This window comes from Filobasidium floriforme (assembly GCF_021052385.1).
Source record: "Filobasidium floriforme strain CBS 6241 chromosome Unknown HD553scaffold_4, whole genome shotgun sequence".
Lineage (NCBI taxonomy): Eukaryota > Fungi > Basidiomycota > Tremellomycetes > Filobasidiales > Filobasidiaceae > Filobasidium > Filobasidium floriforme.
The window spans coordinates 931004-944850 of NW_025763625.1; the positions used below are offsets into that span (position 1 = coordinate 931004).

At 51.8% G+C, this 13847-nt stretch overlaps 6 protein-coding genes across 6 annotated transcripts; 4 read left to right on the forward strand and 2 right to left on the reverse strand.

Moving 5' to 3' along the window:
- Positions 1–1087: 1087 nt before the first annotated feature.
- On the forward strand, positions 1088–1957 carry HD553DRAFT_366762 (uncharacterized protein; the record flags this gene model as incomplete). The annotated part of the gene is made up of 4 exons (XM_046184114.1): positions 1088–1276; positions 1344–1413; positions 1478–1624; positions 1679–1957. The coding sequence occupies 4 exons, from the start codon at positions 1088–1090 to the stop codon at positions 1729–1731; spliced, it is 459 nt and encodes a 152-aa protein (XP_046038955.1). The 3' UTR covers positions 1732–1957.
- On the reverse strand, positions 1948–3129 carry HD553DRAFT_306698 (uncharacterized protein). The gene is made up of 6 exons (XM_046179315.1): positions 3002–3129; positions 2890–2932; positions 2737–2824; positions 2566–2623; positions 2427–2453; positions 1948–2341 (listed from the first exon to the last, which is right to left on the reverse strand). The coding sequence occupies exons 1-6, from the start codon at positions 3064–3066 to the stop codon at positions 2044–2046; spliced, it is 579 nt and encodes a 192-aa protein (XP_046038956.1). The 5' UTR covers positions 3067–3129; the 3' UTR covers positions 1948–2043.
- A 189-nt stretch (positions 3130–3318) lies between these two features.
- HD553DRAFT_306701 (tubulin-tyrosine ligase family-domain-containing protein) lies at positions 3319–5503 on the forward strand. The gene is made up of 7 exons (XM_046179316.1): positions 3319–3832; positions 3901–3972; positions 4047–4317; positions 4386–4463; positions 4548–4715; positions 4801–5025; positions 5099–5503. The coding sequence occupies exons 1-7, from the start codon at positions 3366–3368 to the stop codon at positions 5405–5407; spliced, it is 1590 nt and encodes a 529-aa protein (XP_046038957.1). The 5' UTR covers positions 3319–3365; the 3' UTR covers positions 5408–5503.
- On the reverse strand, positions 5464–8000 carry HD553DRAFT_348392 (uncharacterized protein; the record flags this gene model as incomplete). Its single annotated transcript, XM_046183374.1, has 1 exon — positions 5464–8000. The coding sequence occupies exon 1, from the start codon at positions 7969–7971 to the stop codon at positions 5464–5466; it is 2508 nt and encodes an 835-aa protein (XP_046038958.1). The 5' UTR covers positions 7972–8000.
- A 161-nt stretch (positions 8001–8161) lies between these two features.
- HD553DRAFT_306703 (uncharacterized protein) lies at positions 8162–10104 on the forward strand. The gene is made up of 3 exons (XM_046179317.1): positions 8162–8643; positions 8726–8754; positions 8840–10104. Exons 1-3 carry the CDS (start codon positions 8305–8307, stop codon positions 9963–9965), a joined length of 1494 nt encoding a protein of 497 aa, XP_046038959.1. The 5' UTR covers positions 8162–8304; the 3' UTR covers positions 9966–10104.
- Positions 10105–10483: 379 nt separating this feature from the next.
- Positions 10484–12978, forward strand: HD553DRAFT_339907 (uncharacterized protein; the record flags this gene model as incomplete). Its single annotated transcript, XM_046182482.1, has 12 exons — positions 10484–10492; positions 10572–10584; positions 10665–10682; positions 10750–10803; positions 10889–11043; positions 11112–11195; positions 11270–11323; positions 11397–11411; positions 11483–12175; positions 12269–12492; positions 12559–12754; positions 12853–12978. 12 exons carry the CDS (start codon positions 10484–10486, stop codon positions 12976–12978), a joined length of 1641 nt encoding a protein of 546 aa, XP_046038960.1.
- Positions 12979–13847: the final 869 nt, after the last annotated feature.

Here is a 13847-nt window from a genome sequence, read left to right on the forward strand (position 1 = left end):
GCAAATGCAGCCAAGAATAATGGGGTAGTCAACTGACATCTGTGTTCGATTGGTTGGGTAGAATGTTGGTTCTGTCCCTACTACTGGCGGGCGGTGGCAGATTTGATAGTCGATTCCGAAACAACAAAATGCATTTCGAGGATCAAACGACGGTTGAAGCCTCATCTTCTTTTCAACTCTAGAGAAGTCTATCCCTTATTGCGAAATCGCCATGTGGAGTCGCTAGGAGTCATTCAGGGAATGAAGGAATCTGTTTCTAATCCATCCCGATACATGGAGGAGACGGGTACGCACGGTCGCGTGAATTGTTCCGGTCCAGTGTACGAGCTCTTAATTCGAAAAGTAATCTCCGCTTGCCGTTTGCGATTCCTTGCATTGCAGTCTTTACTTACCGATCAAGCAATTCTGATTCACTTGGTTGGACTCGAGTTTGCCAACCAGAAAATCTATGGGTGTAAGTTCATCCTTTTTCGATCGAAATGAGGATTTGCCGGAGTCTGCCCTTGCCGTTCTTCTTGCGATTATCAATATGCTCCTCTTTCTGCACCTTGATATGGCTTCAGCTACCAACGTTTTGCCGTAGCTTGATACTAGGTGCCGCTGCGTTGAGACTGAAGCGGATGTGTTTGAGAGTCAGGGTTGAAAGAAAATCCGGAGCTGACACGCGTTACAGCTCGATACGCCGTCAGTATTGAAACCGGACGCCTGAAAAGACCCGGGATCAATACAAATGCTTCATCTCCTCCGCTCTGGTATCAGGTATCTCCCTTTGACGCGAAGATTCCCACGTTTACTGTTGATGACACAGATAGGCGAGCTAGATCATCGCGGTCGGTAGGCTTGATTTTCTTGACAGAGGCAAAAGGGGGTCCTCACTTTAACGGAGCGTATAGTCCTTTGAAGGGCGCCTCAATCCCGGGGTAAAGTGATGCGAGAGATTTACCCCTGATATGATGATCGTCGACAATTGAAGACGGAGGGCACGAGCGCGGGACAGGACAAAGGGAAAACTGGTCAGAGACGCTTGACCTTGCCAAAACAGATATAAAAAGAAGATCTTTCGGGGTTGACTCCCACTCGAATCGCAATGCGCGAAGAGGATCAACTCCAGAATCGATCAACAAATATGCTTGCCTTCATCACCGCTTCTCTCGCCATCGGCGTGCTTGGTGTCAATGCCGGCCCTCAATGTGCAGGATCGAATCCGGATCCGACTGGCCAAGGGTTTGGAGCAATCTATCATGCCAAGGCAGAATGGGGCAACAGTATTGGACAGGTAAATCCACGAAGGTTTGCTCTGAGTGTTCATGCTGAAGAATATTCAATCAATCTACATATCGTAGGCCGCGGTGACCATCATGACAGATAAGCATACGGGCCTGGAGTGTTCCAATGCGTGTTGGATCGATTATGGTGAGTTTAACCGTTAGCTGGGAGGTGATTACCGGCCGATGGACTGATCATCTTCGAATACTAGAATGCAAAGGTGTTCAGTGGGAAGAATCGACCAAGACATGTACGAATATCAACGGTGAAGGAGCATTCTGGGGTCTGGACGATGGACCACACAACAACATGATCGCCGTCAAGAATGCGGCCTGCGGGCAAGACAATTGGGTACACGGTGGGTGTATGCGGTCTCTCTGGCGAAATTTCAAAATTAACTTGTGCTTGCCAGGGAAAAATATGCCTTGTTGCGAGATCGCCATGGACAAGCGCAGAGGCACTTGATCATCGGTCAATAACGAGGCTGTCGACTGGTCGAGAGCAGAGGTTTCTACCATGTGAATAGTTGCGGCGTCGTGGCGGATATGAATAACATTAAAAACACAAAAACAACCTGTAGAGGTGTTTGATCAAAAGCTGTTGTCAGTACGCTTCAGCTCTCTACAGGACAGGCACGTTTGCCACCTCGATTGGCGATCAGAGCAGGAGTGTCTTTGGCTCACGGTGACGTAGTAGGCGGAGCTAGTAACACTAGCGCTTGAGTCGTCCGTGCAACACTAATGACCGTGGTGGTAGCGGCAGCGACCAAAACGGAGGTCAGAGCCTCTTGCGCTCTTGGTGAAAGGAAGCCGCTTGATCGAGTACCGTGATTGAGAGCCCTGGCAAGCTTGAACGATTCGATCCCTCCGAGACCGATCCGGACCTCGTGGATAATCGTAATATGTGGACATGCTGACATGAAGGCGAATACAACGTCTGGAAACGAATCTGCTGCACACATCCGGGCTCAATTCTGTAGATCGCGGAGATTAGAATATCGGTTCTCGCAGATGAAGTGGTGTGAAGCCAGCGGGGACTTGCCTCTCTCCATTGTTCTTTACACTGAACGCATCGTCTACAACCGTCAAGCAACCGTAGAATTAGCTCCGCTACTAGAACGGGTTATAATCGAAATACTCTGGTGTGGAAATGTGACTTACAAGAATGTCGTCATCGGTTCGTCCGCGCTGATATCGTGAAGTCAGGTCGAGGGGAACAGTATAAGTATCGAGTTCAGGTATGAAAAAGCTAGGCAGAAGAAAGAGATGGAAGGAAATGAATGAGAGGGAGAGGACTTGCCTTCTGATCTGTAGTTGACGGAAATAGGCTCTTGTTGAATCGCATTTCGGACATTGAGCTGAACGTCCCGAGTCGGAGTGCCAGGAGAGGGAGATCAGTGCGAGAAACACGGGATATCTAGAGCGAGAAGATAGGATGGAACAGGAAGAAATGAAGCCTCTCGGGACGTACCTTCTCCTTGATCGACGTTCTTCCAACCTTCTTCACCACCCATGACGTCGTCCACTTCTTTCCGGTCAAAGTGAGTCCTCGAAGTCATCTGCAACCGAGGATGAGCCGATTTGTCAGCGATATCAGGGACGTGCAAACATGGTACAGACTTACCTGTTTCGTGATCCCGAAGATGTATGGACAACTATTACACCGCCTATTGATAGTTTAAAAGCTTGTTAATCAGTCAGGGTCAGACGACTGAAAGAGAGGTAGGTAGACTTACCATCTGTTCGTGCCCTCGTGGACTTCTATCGTTAGAAAGTTTGAGCAGTAAGGACAGAACAACATCCTGTTTTCGCGAAGAGCGGCTTGATGGTATTGTGATCTGAGCCTTGAGGTGCTCTCGAGAGCCGAACGGCATGAATAATAGCTCGATCTCACCAACATCCGAGCTTGAGGCCGGTGATTGTTATATTTGTGAGGGGGGCGACGCGTATGTTAATGAGTTACGTAATCAAGAATGTCCCAGCTGCATAGAATAGACTCTGCTTCGACCATCTTCGATTTCTTTGTGATCACCTGTTTGTGCACAGTAGTGCACCTAAATCTCTTCATACAGGTCACTCAGAACATAAGTAGCTGAAGCAATGATCGTACCTCAAGACACAAGCAAGCGCCTCACGGCGTTCGTAAACTTCCCCTCGCAGTACACCCAAAACCTCCTACTCTCCGCTCTCACATCGACCCTCCCATCACTAGCGATAACGACCCACCCAGCCGAATCCACCGAAGAATGCCCTCAACTTCAATGGGCAGACTACGATCTGCTATACATTGACGATATCATGTCACATCCTCAAGATCGCCTGATCTCGAGCTACATCTACCGGAAGACGTTGATCAGGAAGCACATGCTACATAACTCTATACAGGAATACCTGGCTAAACAGCGTCATCGGGGCGTTCCTAGTCTTTTGGAGAAGAGCATACCGAGAGGATGGGTCATTGATATTCAGTTTGCGGACGAGTTGGACGAGTTGATGATGGATGAGCTGTATGACTTGAAGGATGATCTGGATGCGAATTTAGAGGTCGAGGATGTTTCGAAACGCAAGTTAGTTCATTGGCTTGCTTACCCAAGACTGTTTAGTCCCGGCCACTGAACTTGCAAACTACGTGTAGATGGTTCATACTCAAACCTGGAATGTCGGATAAAGCACAAGGAATCCGGATGTTCTCGACCGAAGAAGAGCTGTACGTCCGTCTCGCCCTGCGATTCAGCAGACAATCTCCCGCGCTATACTCATATGACCCGACAAATCCAATAGGGTATCCATCTTCGAAGGCTTCGAACCAGAAATTGACGACGAAGAAGATGAAGATAGCGACGACGAGAACGAAGCAGAGAACGCCGAAGAAGAAGGCCTTACGGAGGAAGAACGTCAACGGATAGAGAAACTGGCCATACAAGATTTCCCCGACGACGAGCCTTTCGAACCAGAACCGACCACACCAATGGGGAAGACGGATTCCGGATCGGATGATGATGATCTGGATACGGGCGTACAGACCTCTCAGCTTCGACATTTCGTCATCCAGGTCTGTTTCTACCGGGGTGGATCGTGCGATTGCGCGTGACTAAAAGGCTGATAGGAGGTTTTGAGTAGGAATACGTCCCAAGACCACTGTTGATTGACCCGAGAGAAGGTCATTCGAGCTCATCACAAGCATTGGAAGGCCACAAAGTACGTGGAACCTTTCTTTAGCCTCGATAAGAAGGACTAGCCTGCTGAATCAAATAACTCAAATCTTACCGTTCGCCTTGACAGTTCCACCTTCGAGCCTACGTGATGATGAGCGGGACGTACAAGCTATACCTGGCACGGACCATGCTGGCGCTCTTTTCGGACAAGAAGTTTGCCTTTTCTTCGAAGTCTACTGAGGAGGACGAGAGCGAGTTGGACCTTACTGCCCATCTGACAAATACATGCCTCCAGGTCAGTAAAACATCAGTTTGCGTAAAGCCGTTCGAGGGATGGGTAAAGTCAGGAGCTAATTCGTCCTTTCGCAAATATACGATAGTCTGAAGCTGCAGGTTCAACCGGTCCGGCGGAAGAACTCGTCAAGCTTTACTGGGAGCTGAAAGGCCAGACGGCGCTGGATCAGGAAGGTTCGGCTCAGGGGAAGATTACGGAAGAGTGGCTCGAGTCTACGTTTGAGACCGTGGGCAGAGTTGTGGCTGAGACGGTCACCGCTGCGGTAAATTGCGGTAGTTTCGGTTTACAACTGCTACCGAATGCCTTCGAGGTAAGCGTCTTTCAGATATATCTCAAAGGAAACGAGATATGCGGTTTCCTGATCAGTATCTTGGTGCCTATAGATATTTGGTGTAGATCTGTTGCTATCATTCCCACCAAGTAGCGAACCGAAGGGAACGGACCTACCCGCTCCAACCGTCACGCTCCTAGAATTCAACGCTTCGCCCGACTTCTTCCAATCTGGAGAACGTCTGAAGTACGAATTAGGCAACATGTTCAAGGACGTTTGCCGACTAGTCATCGCACCGTTCTTTGATCTCGATTTGATTTCCGACGAAGACGACGAATCAGAGAGTGACCAACCGAAGACGCCTAGCCAGGCAGACGCATGGGTGCTCATCGGCGAAGAAAAGACAAGAGGTGAATGGTAATTACTGTATCGTATCGTCATATTTCGTGTAGAGGGGCGTCACAAGTTGTCATTAAGTTACATCGTCAATTTGATACCCGCTGCCTTGAACAGCCGCAGGCATTCTATCGTAACGTCCGCTACCTCTTTCCCCGGATGGCTCGAGCTGGACGGCGATGTCCACTTTGCTAATAGCTCCAGGAGACGTTTGGGTACTCCCTGTTGATCGGCCGTGGACATGGTGACGCTTTTCTGACCGGATGCATCCGAAGAAGCGAACCCAATCAGGTTCGCCAAGAAGATCATGGCTCGGAAGATCAATCCTGTATCCGGTTCCAGCGTTGTTACTTCTTCTACGTCCTCATCTCCCTCATCGTCGTTATCGCTACGCAAGACTGGTGGCGAGAGCATGTCAAAAATCATGCTGAAGACCTTTTTCTGTCGGTCCTCCTTTGCCAACAAGATTCGGCAAGCAGTCGGCGACTGCGTCAACGTCGCGAGCGCGCCAGAGGCTGCTAGACGGGTGTTCAGGTCGTACACGTTGGTCATGGCCAGTAGAACGTGTAATCTCGAAAAAGTCGCGCCTTCGCTGTTCCCGCCTTTTTCTCTGTCGGTATTCGAGGACGAGCTCGAGTCCGGCGTATCTCCCGAGTACCGACAGAAGCCTTCGTCAGAGGCGAGTAGGTTGCAAACGAGCTCGACTGCCGCTCGTCGGACCAGCTCGTGATCCTCCAACATGAGGTGTTCTGCCTGTTTGATGATCTCTGAATCGTTCATCGAAAAGATCCTCGTCGCAACCTCTGGGCCGATGGAAGCCAGGTTCGTCAATGCCATCATCGCCTCGAACTTTTGCAATAAAGTGGACGAGTCGTGTAAGAGCAGCATGGCAAGCGGCCGGATGGTGTCAAGAGCGTTCGAGGCTGGGTTCACTCCGAACAGTGTCTGAGGCGGCAGGGTGATGAGCATCTTTGCCAGCGCTTGAATAGCTGGCAACGCTTCCACCGAGACACCTTCCGTCGGCCCTGTAAGAGACTTGGTGACCTCGGGCTTCGCTTTCGGCTTAATCTCTGGTAATAGCGATGAGACGACCTGAAGTAGGCTCTTGAACCCTCCATCCCGTACCAATTCCGCCCGAGTCCCAGCATCCGTCGATACCTCGAGGTATAACTTTCCCGTCAAAACCTTGACCCTCTCACTATCGCTCTTCCCGAGATCGATCAGACAGCCGATCAAACCGTTTCCCATCGCCCATCGGACCCTAGCCTCAACAGCTTCGTTCGAGTCGATCCGCTCGTCCTCCTCTTTGCTCTCCTCGACCGTCTGGCCCATCTTTTGTTGAGATTTACCGGCAGAGGCGAGCTGTTTCAGCTTTTCCACCTGTCTCTGTTCCGCCGTCAAGGTAGGTCTTCGAGAAAGCAAGTTGAGGAGGATCGTCCCGATTCCGTAGGCTAAAGATGAGGATTCCCGGGGTCCGCCCTCTGGCCGATCTAGCTCGGCATCGAGCGCATAAGAGGCGGATAGGCCCGTCTTTCGCTCCCCTGCAGGTTTGGGTTTCGATTGAGGTTTGGATAAGCGGGCAGCGAGAGCAAAGAGAGCTTTGATGAAAGCTGCATCTTGGCAGAGTTTCGCTTTGACTGAAGGTTGTGAAGAGGTATACGCTAGTCCCTCGAGCGATGACCCGATGGCGTCGATATCTAGACCGTCTATAGCCGGAGTCGAAGCGGCACTGGAGATGACAGCCTGGCTGAACAAGCTAGTCAGGTCCTGCATCTCGCGGTTCATCTCTCCCTTGCGCTTGCTCGTTTGCCCTTGACTTTCATTGTCATCTTGATCACTCCCGACTGTACCAGTATTTCCGGCTATAGTAGGGTTCATCAAGGGGTCCGCTGATTCCGCTCGGAGAAGCTTTGTCAAAGCGACCGAGGCGACGACAACAGTCCTCCGCCTGAGCGATCGCAGCGGTTCTGAACCGTCTTTGGGAACGTCCCGACGAGCTTGTCGATTCAACCAGTCGGAAGCGAGGTTCCGGATGATAGGACGACAAGCTGCAGCATTCAAGCCGTTGGAAAACGTTTCGGCTAGGACGTAAGCTAATCTGGCTTGGACCAAGGCCTGTTCTTTGGTTGGTCGTTTGCTGGAGTTCGATAGATCTTCCAGCTCGATAACGTCTGCGAGTCCTTGAGCCACTCCGTCTGTCTGTAGGATTTGAGTACCAGCCGTAGGATCGATCTGAAAGACTGCTGAGAGCGTCGCAAGCGATCGGATGAGGGGTTCGAGGTCCGTCTCTTCGAGCTGGGTCTTGATGTACGATCCGATGCTCTTGATATTAGGGCTGCTAGAGTCTCCTGCTGACCCTTCCTTGGGCTGTAGGAGCCGAGCGAGCACCAGGAAGGCCAATGAACGAGCTCTCTTGGATTTGGCAGATGGTGAATCGCCATCATCCCCAGCTATCAGCGAAGAGGAAACGAGATCAAGCTCGGTCGAGGTGATGGTTGAGGATGATGACGAAGCCGTTGATGAGACCGTTGGTAGCTCCAGGTCTTTGAGAAGCTGTTCTAGCTTCTCCTCTGCTGTACACTCGGCCATCTTTGTATCCAAAGCTACTCAGCTATAAGACAGCAGTCTGGTATTGTTCAGGTAGCAGGCAAGTAATGAATAAGATAGGAACAAGTAGTCGATCCCGTAGGTCACCTACCAGATTTTGCCCGAGGGCCGGCTCGCGAGAGTTTGGGTTGGACCTCAGCTACTCTGTCCAAACAACCTATCTTACTTGCCTGCTCGATTAGTTATTCCCCTAAGCGACGGAGCTCCCCATCTAAGGACCATCTATACCGCTAGTGCTATACCCAGTGCTATACTAAGGAGACCTGTGAGCAGTTTCCCATAGCTCAGCAGCAGCTTAGAGGGCGCCCGCAGACCATGGAAAACACCCTCATCCCCTTCATCCCCTCAAACCTGGGCCCATTACTCCAGATCGACCTTCTCATCCTCGAACAGGCCCGCAAGAAGAATGCCGCTCAACATCGTTCAGCCCTCTTTTTCCGAAGAGTACACGAAATCTATCGACTAGGAAGAGAAGTTTACCGGGAGTTGGAATGGATGGGCGTCTGGATCGGGGAAGAGAGGGAGAGACGGAAGGAGGAGGGGTTTCGGAGGAAGCACGAGTTGCAAGAGGAAGCGGCACATGAAGAGGTACAAGAACATGCGGAGAGGGAAGCTAGGAAGCATATAATTCGATTGACGATGTTGCTGGAAAGGGTTAGTCACAACTTTCGATGAGAAATTTAGATCCTGCCTAACCTGAACGCTTTTGAACCCATCGAAACGAATCGACCAAAAGATATTTCCTGCATTGACAAAAGCCTCAGAGTGAGCTATACAAACTCCTTGACCTACCTTGAGAAACAGATAAGCCTCATACTAACGAGATAACCCGTATTCCACCATATTGCAGCTCGGTCACCAAGATGATCCACCACCTCCACTTCCTCCCCCTGACGACCCTCCTGCAAGCAGCTTACGCTAGGATCTGGGTCTTGTCTTGCACCATCCTCGCACATGTGAGACCTCGTAAAGGAGAAGAACCCAATTCGACGGGGATGCAGGCGGTGTTGAATGGAGAAGAGGTCATCGACCTCGGCTCGATACACGGGAATGCCGCCGATATGGGTGCGATGACGGGGCGAGGAAGGTTGGAGCTCGCCAAGGAGGAATTGGAGAGCCGGGCAGGGGATCTGTCTCGGACAGCGGATAAGGGCAAAGGAAAGGGACAGGTAGAAGAGGAAAGAACCGGTTCGAGCCCGGATTTGAACGGGGTTCGGGTCGCGGTTGGGATGGAGGATGAGGATCTGTTCGTTGATTTTGGGACCAAGGTGGAACGCAAATCGACGGGATCACGGGTGCAGTCGGGATCACCGTCCAGATCGATTTCTAGATCGATGCGACAATCGAGCGTCAAAGCAGTGGCCAAAACCAGCGCGAGTCCAGCCGGGCGAAACTCTCTTTCATCCGAAGTTGAAGAGCGGGTACGCGAAGGTTCTTCCCCAGTATCGATGACTACACCTGTATACGCCATGGTGTCTGCATCGTCCTCCCATGCAGGACTGGAGCCTGCAAGAGACAGTCGAAATAACACGCCGATCATCGATACAAGTATCCCCCGCTTGCATGCACCGACCACCAGGATTTCGGGCAAGCCGACGAAGGTGGATAGGCGGACACTTACCTCAAGCTCGACCTCGATAACAGAGGTCGTGGATGAGACGGAAACAGGCGGTGGGATGGCTACGAAGAAGAAGGAAAAGAAGAAACGGACGACGGACATTGACGATCTCTTTGGAGGTCTGGTCCCTGGAGGGAAAGAAGCCGGGGCAAAGAAGAGGAAGGTCGACGATCGGATAGCTTTAGGCGCTGAAGTGGTAGCTCCGGTCACGGCGACGGTCGTCGAGAAGTTTGATGCTGTTTCGACGCCCGCAGAGGTGTCCAAGAGCAAGCTCAAACGGGTCACCGATACGGGCAAGGTGAAGTTGAAAAAGAAGAAGAAGAAGGGGGACGACCTGGACGATATTTTCGGGTTCTGAACGATCTTTCAAGGTCATCATGGGTCACTGTTAGCTGATTAGTGAATCACTCATGACGGGAAGATCACGACGCACAGCGGGTCACGCGTCACGGTTAAGGGTCCGATAAGGACGTCTCTTAACTGGCCGGTTAAGAAATGTCTTAACGTACCCCTTTGCCGACCCCCTTAAATGGCGCTAGCCAGCCCTCTATACGCGTACGTACACGCGCTTCTGTTTGGCTCACGCGTTTGACGCGTCATCGCAAGCGCGTCGAGCCCCACATAAGCAACAATCGACTCGAGAAGCTAAAATACTTACTACAATACTCAGTAATAAGTAAAACACGCCTATAGACATCTCTAGTCCCCCCTACCTCTCCTAATCCTGTGTACGACCTAACGACCCCCTTACGAACCCCTCACGACCCCGTTTTCACTCCAACAACAGTCCGTTTACGCCCAAAACTCACCAAGAACCTCGAAGAAGCCTAAAAATCACGAAGAAGCCAAAAAACAAGTATAAGCCCACTGCAAACGATGTCTGCTGTATGTACCCCTTACCTTGCATCTATCCAGTCGCTTTAGACTCTGACTGATGTCCTCGGGGTGGTCTCATGTCGGTCAGAATGATGGAACCCGTCAGTACCTTAACAAACACTTATACCACCCGTATCGACTCACATTAACAACCACGTTTGCCCTCATCATGTTCATCTAGAAGAGAACCCTGCTGCAGGTAAGTAAAAAGCTACCCGAAACTGTCTCTTGGCCAGGTCGCTTACGGTCAGTTATTGCTCCGATAGGTGGTGGTGCTCCCAACACGGGTGTCATTCGTGTTGAGAAGGGGAAGCAGCCGGGTCAGTTCAGAACCATATCACGCTCTCTAACTAACCCATATCGTTCCCTTAGCTGACCGTATATCCTGCCGCTACCTGTCTACAGTCCGACCTACAGGTGAAGAGCTTGAAGAAGAGGGCATCGATCCCAACCTCGACAACCCCACCGTCGAGGTGGATGAGTTAACCGACTCCGATGCGACTACAAACCCGGGCGATAGTAGTGACATATCCGCCGACGAGCTATTGACTGTCGAACAGGTAAGCCCATAGGCCGGTCTTATAGCACTCTTATCTGGTGGCTTACTCCCCCGTTCGGTGCCGTATAGGCTGACGCAAAGAGGCTAGCGAAGAAGAAAGCCAAGGCCAAACGAAAGGCAGCCAGACTAGCGATAAAGGCGGTTCAGCAAAACGTATGTTCCTACCTATCTCCTATCACACGCTTAACCACTCTGATAACACTGTGGCATCTTCACGCTTGGTTTAGAATTTGAAGCGCAAGGCAACCACCGACGATCTTCGGGCAGCCAATTTCAAAGTCGTATGTCAGCTTAGGGGTTAACAATGGCTTATATGACTGCTAACTCACCCTCTCACTGTCGCCTCTCTCTCAGCCGCGAACCGACACTGTAAGCAGATTCCTTCGGTGAAGGAAATTAGATGGGTACTAACTACCTCTTAACGTGCTCCATAACCTCAGGATATGGGTCGGTTTCCCCACATCACCGGTTCGACTGTCACCCCTAAGGACATCGTCCAAAGTCTCCAAGCCCAAATCAGGCTGTTTGAGGCCCGTTACGCGGCGGTTATTGAGCGTCGAGACAAGGTCGTACCTGTCGGCCCCACTCCCAACACCCAGAAGCTATCGTCGGTCGTCCATTCCCTCGAAGGTGTCCTAGACGAATTGGTGGCCTTATCGGGGGAGTTAGTGGCCGGTTTTAGGTCGGTTAAGGTTCTTTCGATGCTGCAGCAGGTCCAGTCGAGAGGTCGACTTCTAGACAGGGAGGAGTTTGAGACGAAGATCAACGATATCGAGGCTCAACTCCACAATCACGTCGACGACACTGGACGCCGCTTACGCGCCCTCAACCAAGGGTCCGATAACCCTGCGTTAGGGTCCACCGCCAATGCCAATCCGACCTCTAGCGGACCTCAAACTCCCTCGTCAAGAGGCATCAATCTGTCCGGTTTGAAGTCCGCCCTCAAGACCGATGCCGAGCTGCGTGCGATTGTGCTTGGGATCTTCAACGACCCCACGAACTTGAACAACAGCGGCCCTGTAGCCGGCCCTTCGGGGACCTCTAACCAGTCGGCTAATCCCCCGGCTCCCACTCACTCGTCCCACGTCTCCCCAGACAAGCGATCGCGCACCCGTACCAACACCAAGTGGTCGGTGAGTATAGCGTAGCCTTATCTACCGCTTATCTGGTCCGCTAACACTTGCCTTATCCACCGCTTATCTGGTCCGCTAACACCTTGTCAACAGTACGCTTGCCATTATGCTGTCAAGGAACTAATCGGGATGAGAGGTACCTGGGACGGTGATTCTATCACCGAGCAAGGTTATCTCCCGGATGGAGAATGGCCCTCGCACGAGGAAGACGACGAGGACACTGGCTTACCGGGCCCTCAACAGATCGATGTCGAACTGGCTATGGGTGGGACAAGGAGCGTTTGGAGGCCTGAGTGGAAGAAGATCGGAGAAGAACGGTCAGCAGCACATCACTTATCATGCCTTTATCCTACCACTAACCATCGAGATAAACGTTCGATCAGGTGGTCTCCCTTTGTCAACGAGGTCGCCGCTCGCGTCGTCAACACCTGGAAGATGACCAACGGGGACAGGCCCACGGTAAATGACCTTAAACCGCTCATTATCAAGTACTGCAAGAACCGGTCTGGCGTCCGTCCCACGAGTGCTGAAGAAGGAGGCGTCCATCTCGCGCGTCTGGTGAATCGCAAGCGAGGTCATGTGAGTCCTTTAACAGACACGATAGACGTGGGTTTAGGGTCGGTTATCATGCAGGCTTACCGTCGTTCTTGTTGTCTCTCTCCGTTACTTCCTCACAGATATCCGATGACAGGTACAAGATCTGGCCTCAGTCCCCTCCCAACCTGTGTCGAAAGGCCCCAGTTTACGCTCTGTTAAGGGCACCGCTGTTCTCGCCGACGTTGTGGCAGTGTGTCACCGAGTGACGATCGGAACCGGAACGTCGGCTCAGCATAACCTCGGACTTATCCCGACGCGCTACGGAACGCGCCTTTATTTGGCCTTTCCGCCCGATTAAGCCCAAGACGCGCTCTCGACCGGTCGAACACACCGCCGCAACGTAGTTTAGAGGAGGGCGATCTATTGTAGAGTAGAATGAGGAGCTTAGAACCAAATTGGGTTCTAAGCGACGATATCGAAGTTCATCATACCGTTACCTTCTGTATTGTGGACTAAGTCACAACGAAACGGCCGCTATAGTACCGAAACGCCCCGAACCGCCCAACAACCCCCGCGTCGACGTATTCTAGCCTCCCCGTGACAGTATATCGTCGCTTCAAAATGTCTGCCCAGCGATCCACTTCTGCTCAACCCTTTGGTAGAACGAGGCTTCCCCGCAACGGAAAAGCCACGGTTCCGCCCGAGACGGTAGAGGAGGATGACTCCGCTAGACAAGAACAAGACGAAGACGAACAAGGTCCGGCGAAGAATAGCGCCGGAGAAATTACGAACGCCGGCGAGGACGCCGAGGAACAGAACGACCGAGAAGGGTTAGATGACCAACTCGATGGAACAAGGGAACCGGATGACGAAGAGGAGGAACCGAGTTTGACGGAAAGGTTGTTTGAGGAACTCGAACTCCTCAAAATGAAGAACCAAAAGTTGGAATTGGAGATGAACGCGATGAGGGAAAGGGCGGTCGAGAGGCCGACGAGGAAAGGAACGTCGGGAGAAGAGGGCAAAGTGTCCGAACGCCGATCTGTTCGGGCACGGGTCCAGGCGGAAAGGTACGGAACCGCCCTGTCCGACAGCGAAGGAGATTACATGGATCCCGAAGACGTCTGGGAAGGCGTCG

Coding starts and splice junctions, on each gene's coding strand:
- HD553DRAFT_306698 (XM_046179315.1), bottom strand. CDS start 3,066: ATGTTGTTCTGTCCTTACTGCTCAAACTTTCTAACGATAGAAGTCCAC. Junction 2,624..2,736: donor GAACGTCGATCAAGGAGAAG/GTACGTCCCGAG, acceptor CGGGACGTTCAG/CTCAATGTCCGAAATGCGAT. Junction 2,454..2,565: donor CGTCAACTACAGATCAGAAG/GCAAGTCCTCTC, acceptor TCACGATATCAG/CGCGGACGAACCGATGACGA.
- HD553DRAFT_306701 (XM_046179316.1), top strand. CDS start 3,366: ATGATCGTACCTCAAGACACAAGCAAGCGCCTCACGGCGTTCGTAAAC. Junction 3,973..4,046: donor TTCTCGACCGAAGAAGAGCT/GTACGTCCGTCT, acceptor CAAATCCAATAG/GGTATCCATCTTCGAAGGCT. Junction 4,318..4,385: donor TTCGACATTTCGTCATCCAG/GTCTGTTTCTAC, acceptor GGTTTTGAGTAG/GAATACGTCCCAAGACCACT.
- HD553DRAFT_306703 (XM_046179317.1), top strand. CDS start 8,305: ATGGAAAACACCCTCATCCCCTTCATCCCCTCAAACCTGGGCCCATTA. Junction 8,644..8,725: donor TGACGATGTTGCTGGAAAGG/GTTAGTCACAAC, acceptor ATCGACCAAAAG/ATATTTCCTGCATTGACAAA. Junction 8,755..8,839: donor GCATTGACAAAAGCCTCAGA/GTGAGCTATACA, acceptor ACCATATTGCAG/CTCGGTCACCAAGATGATCC.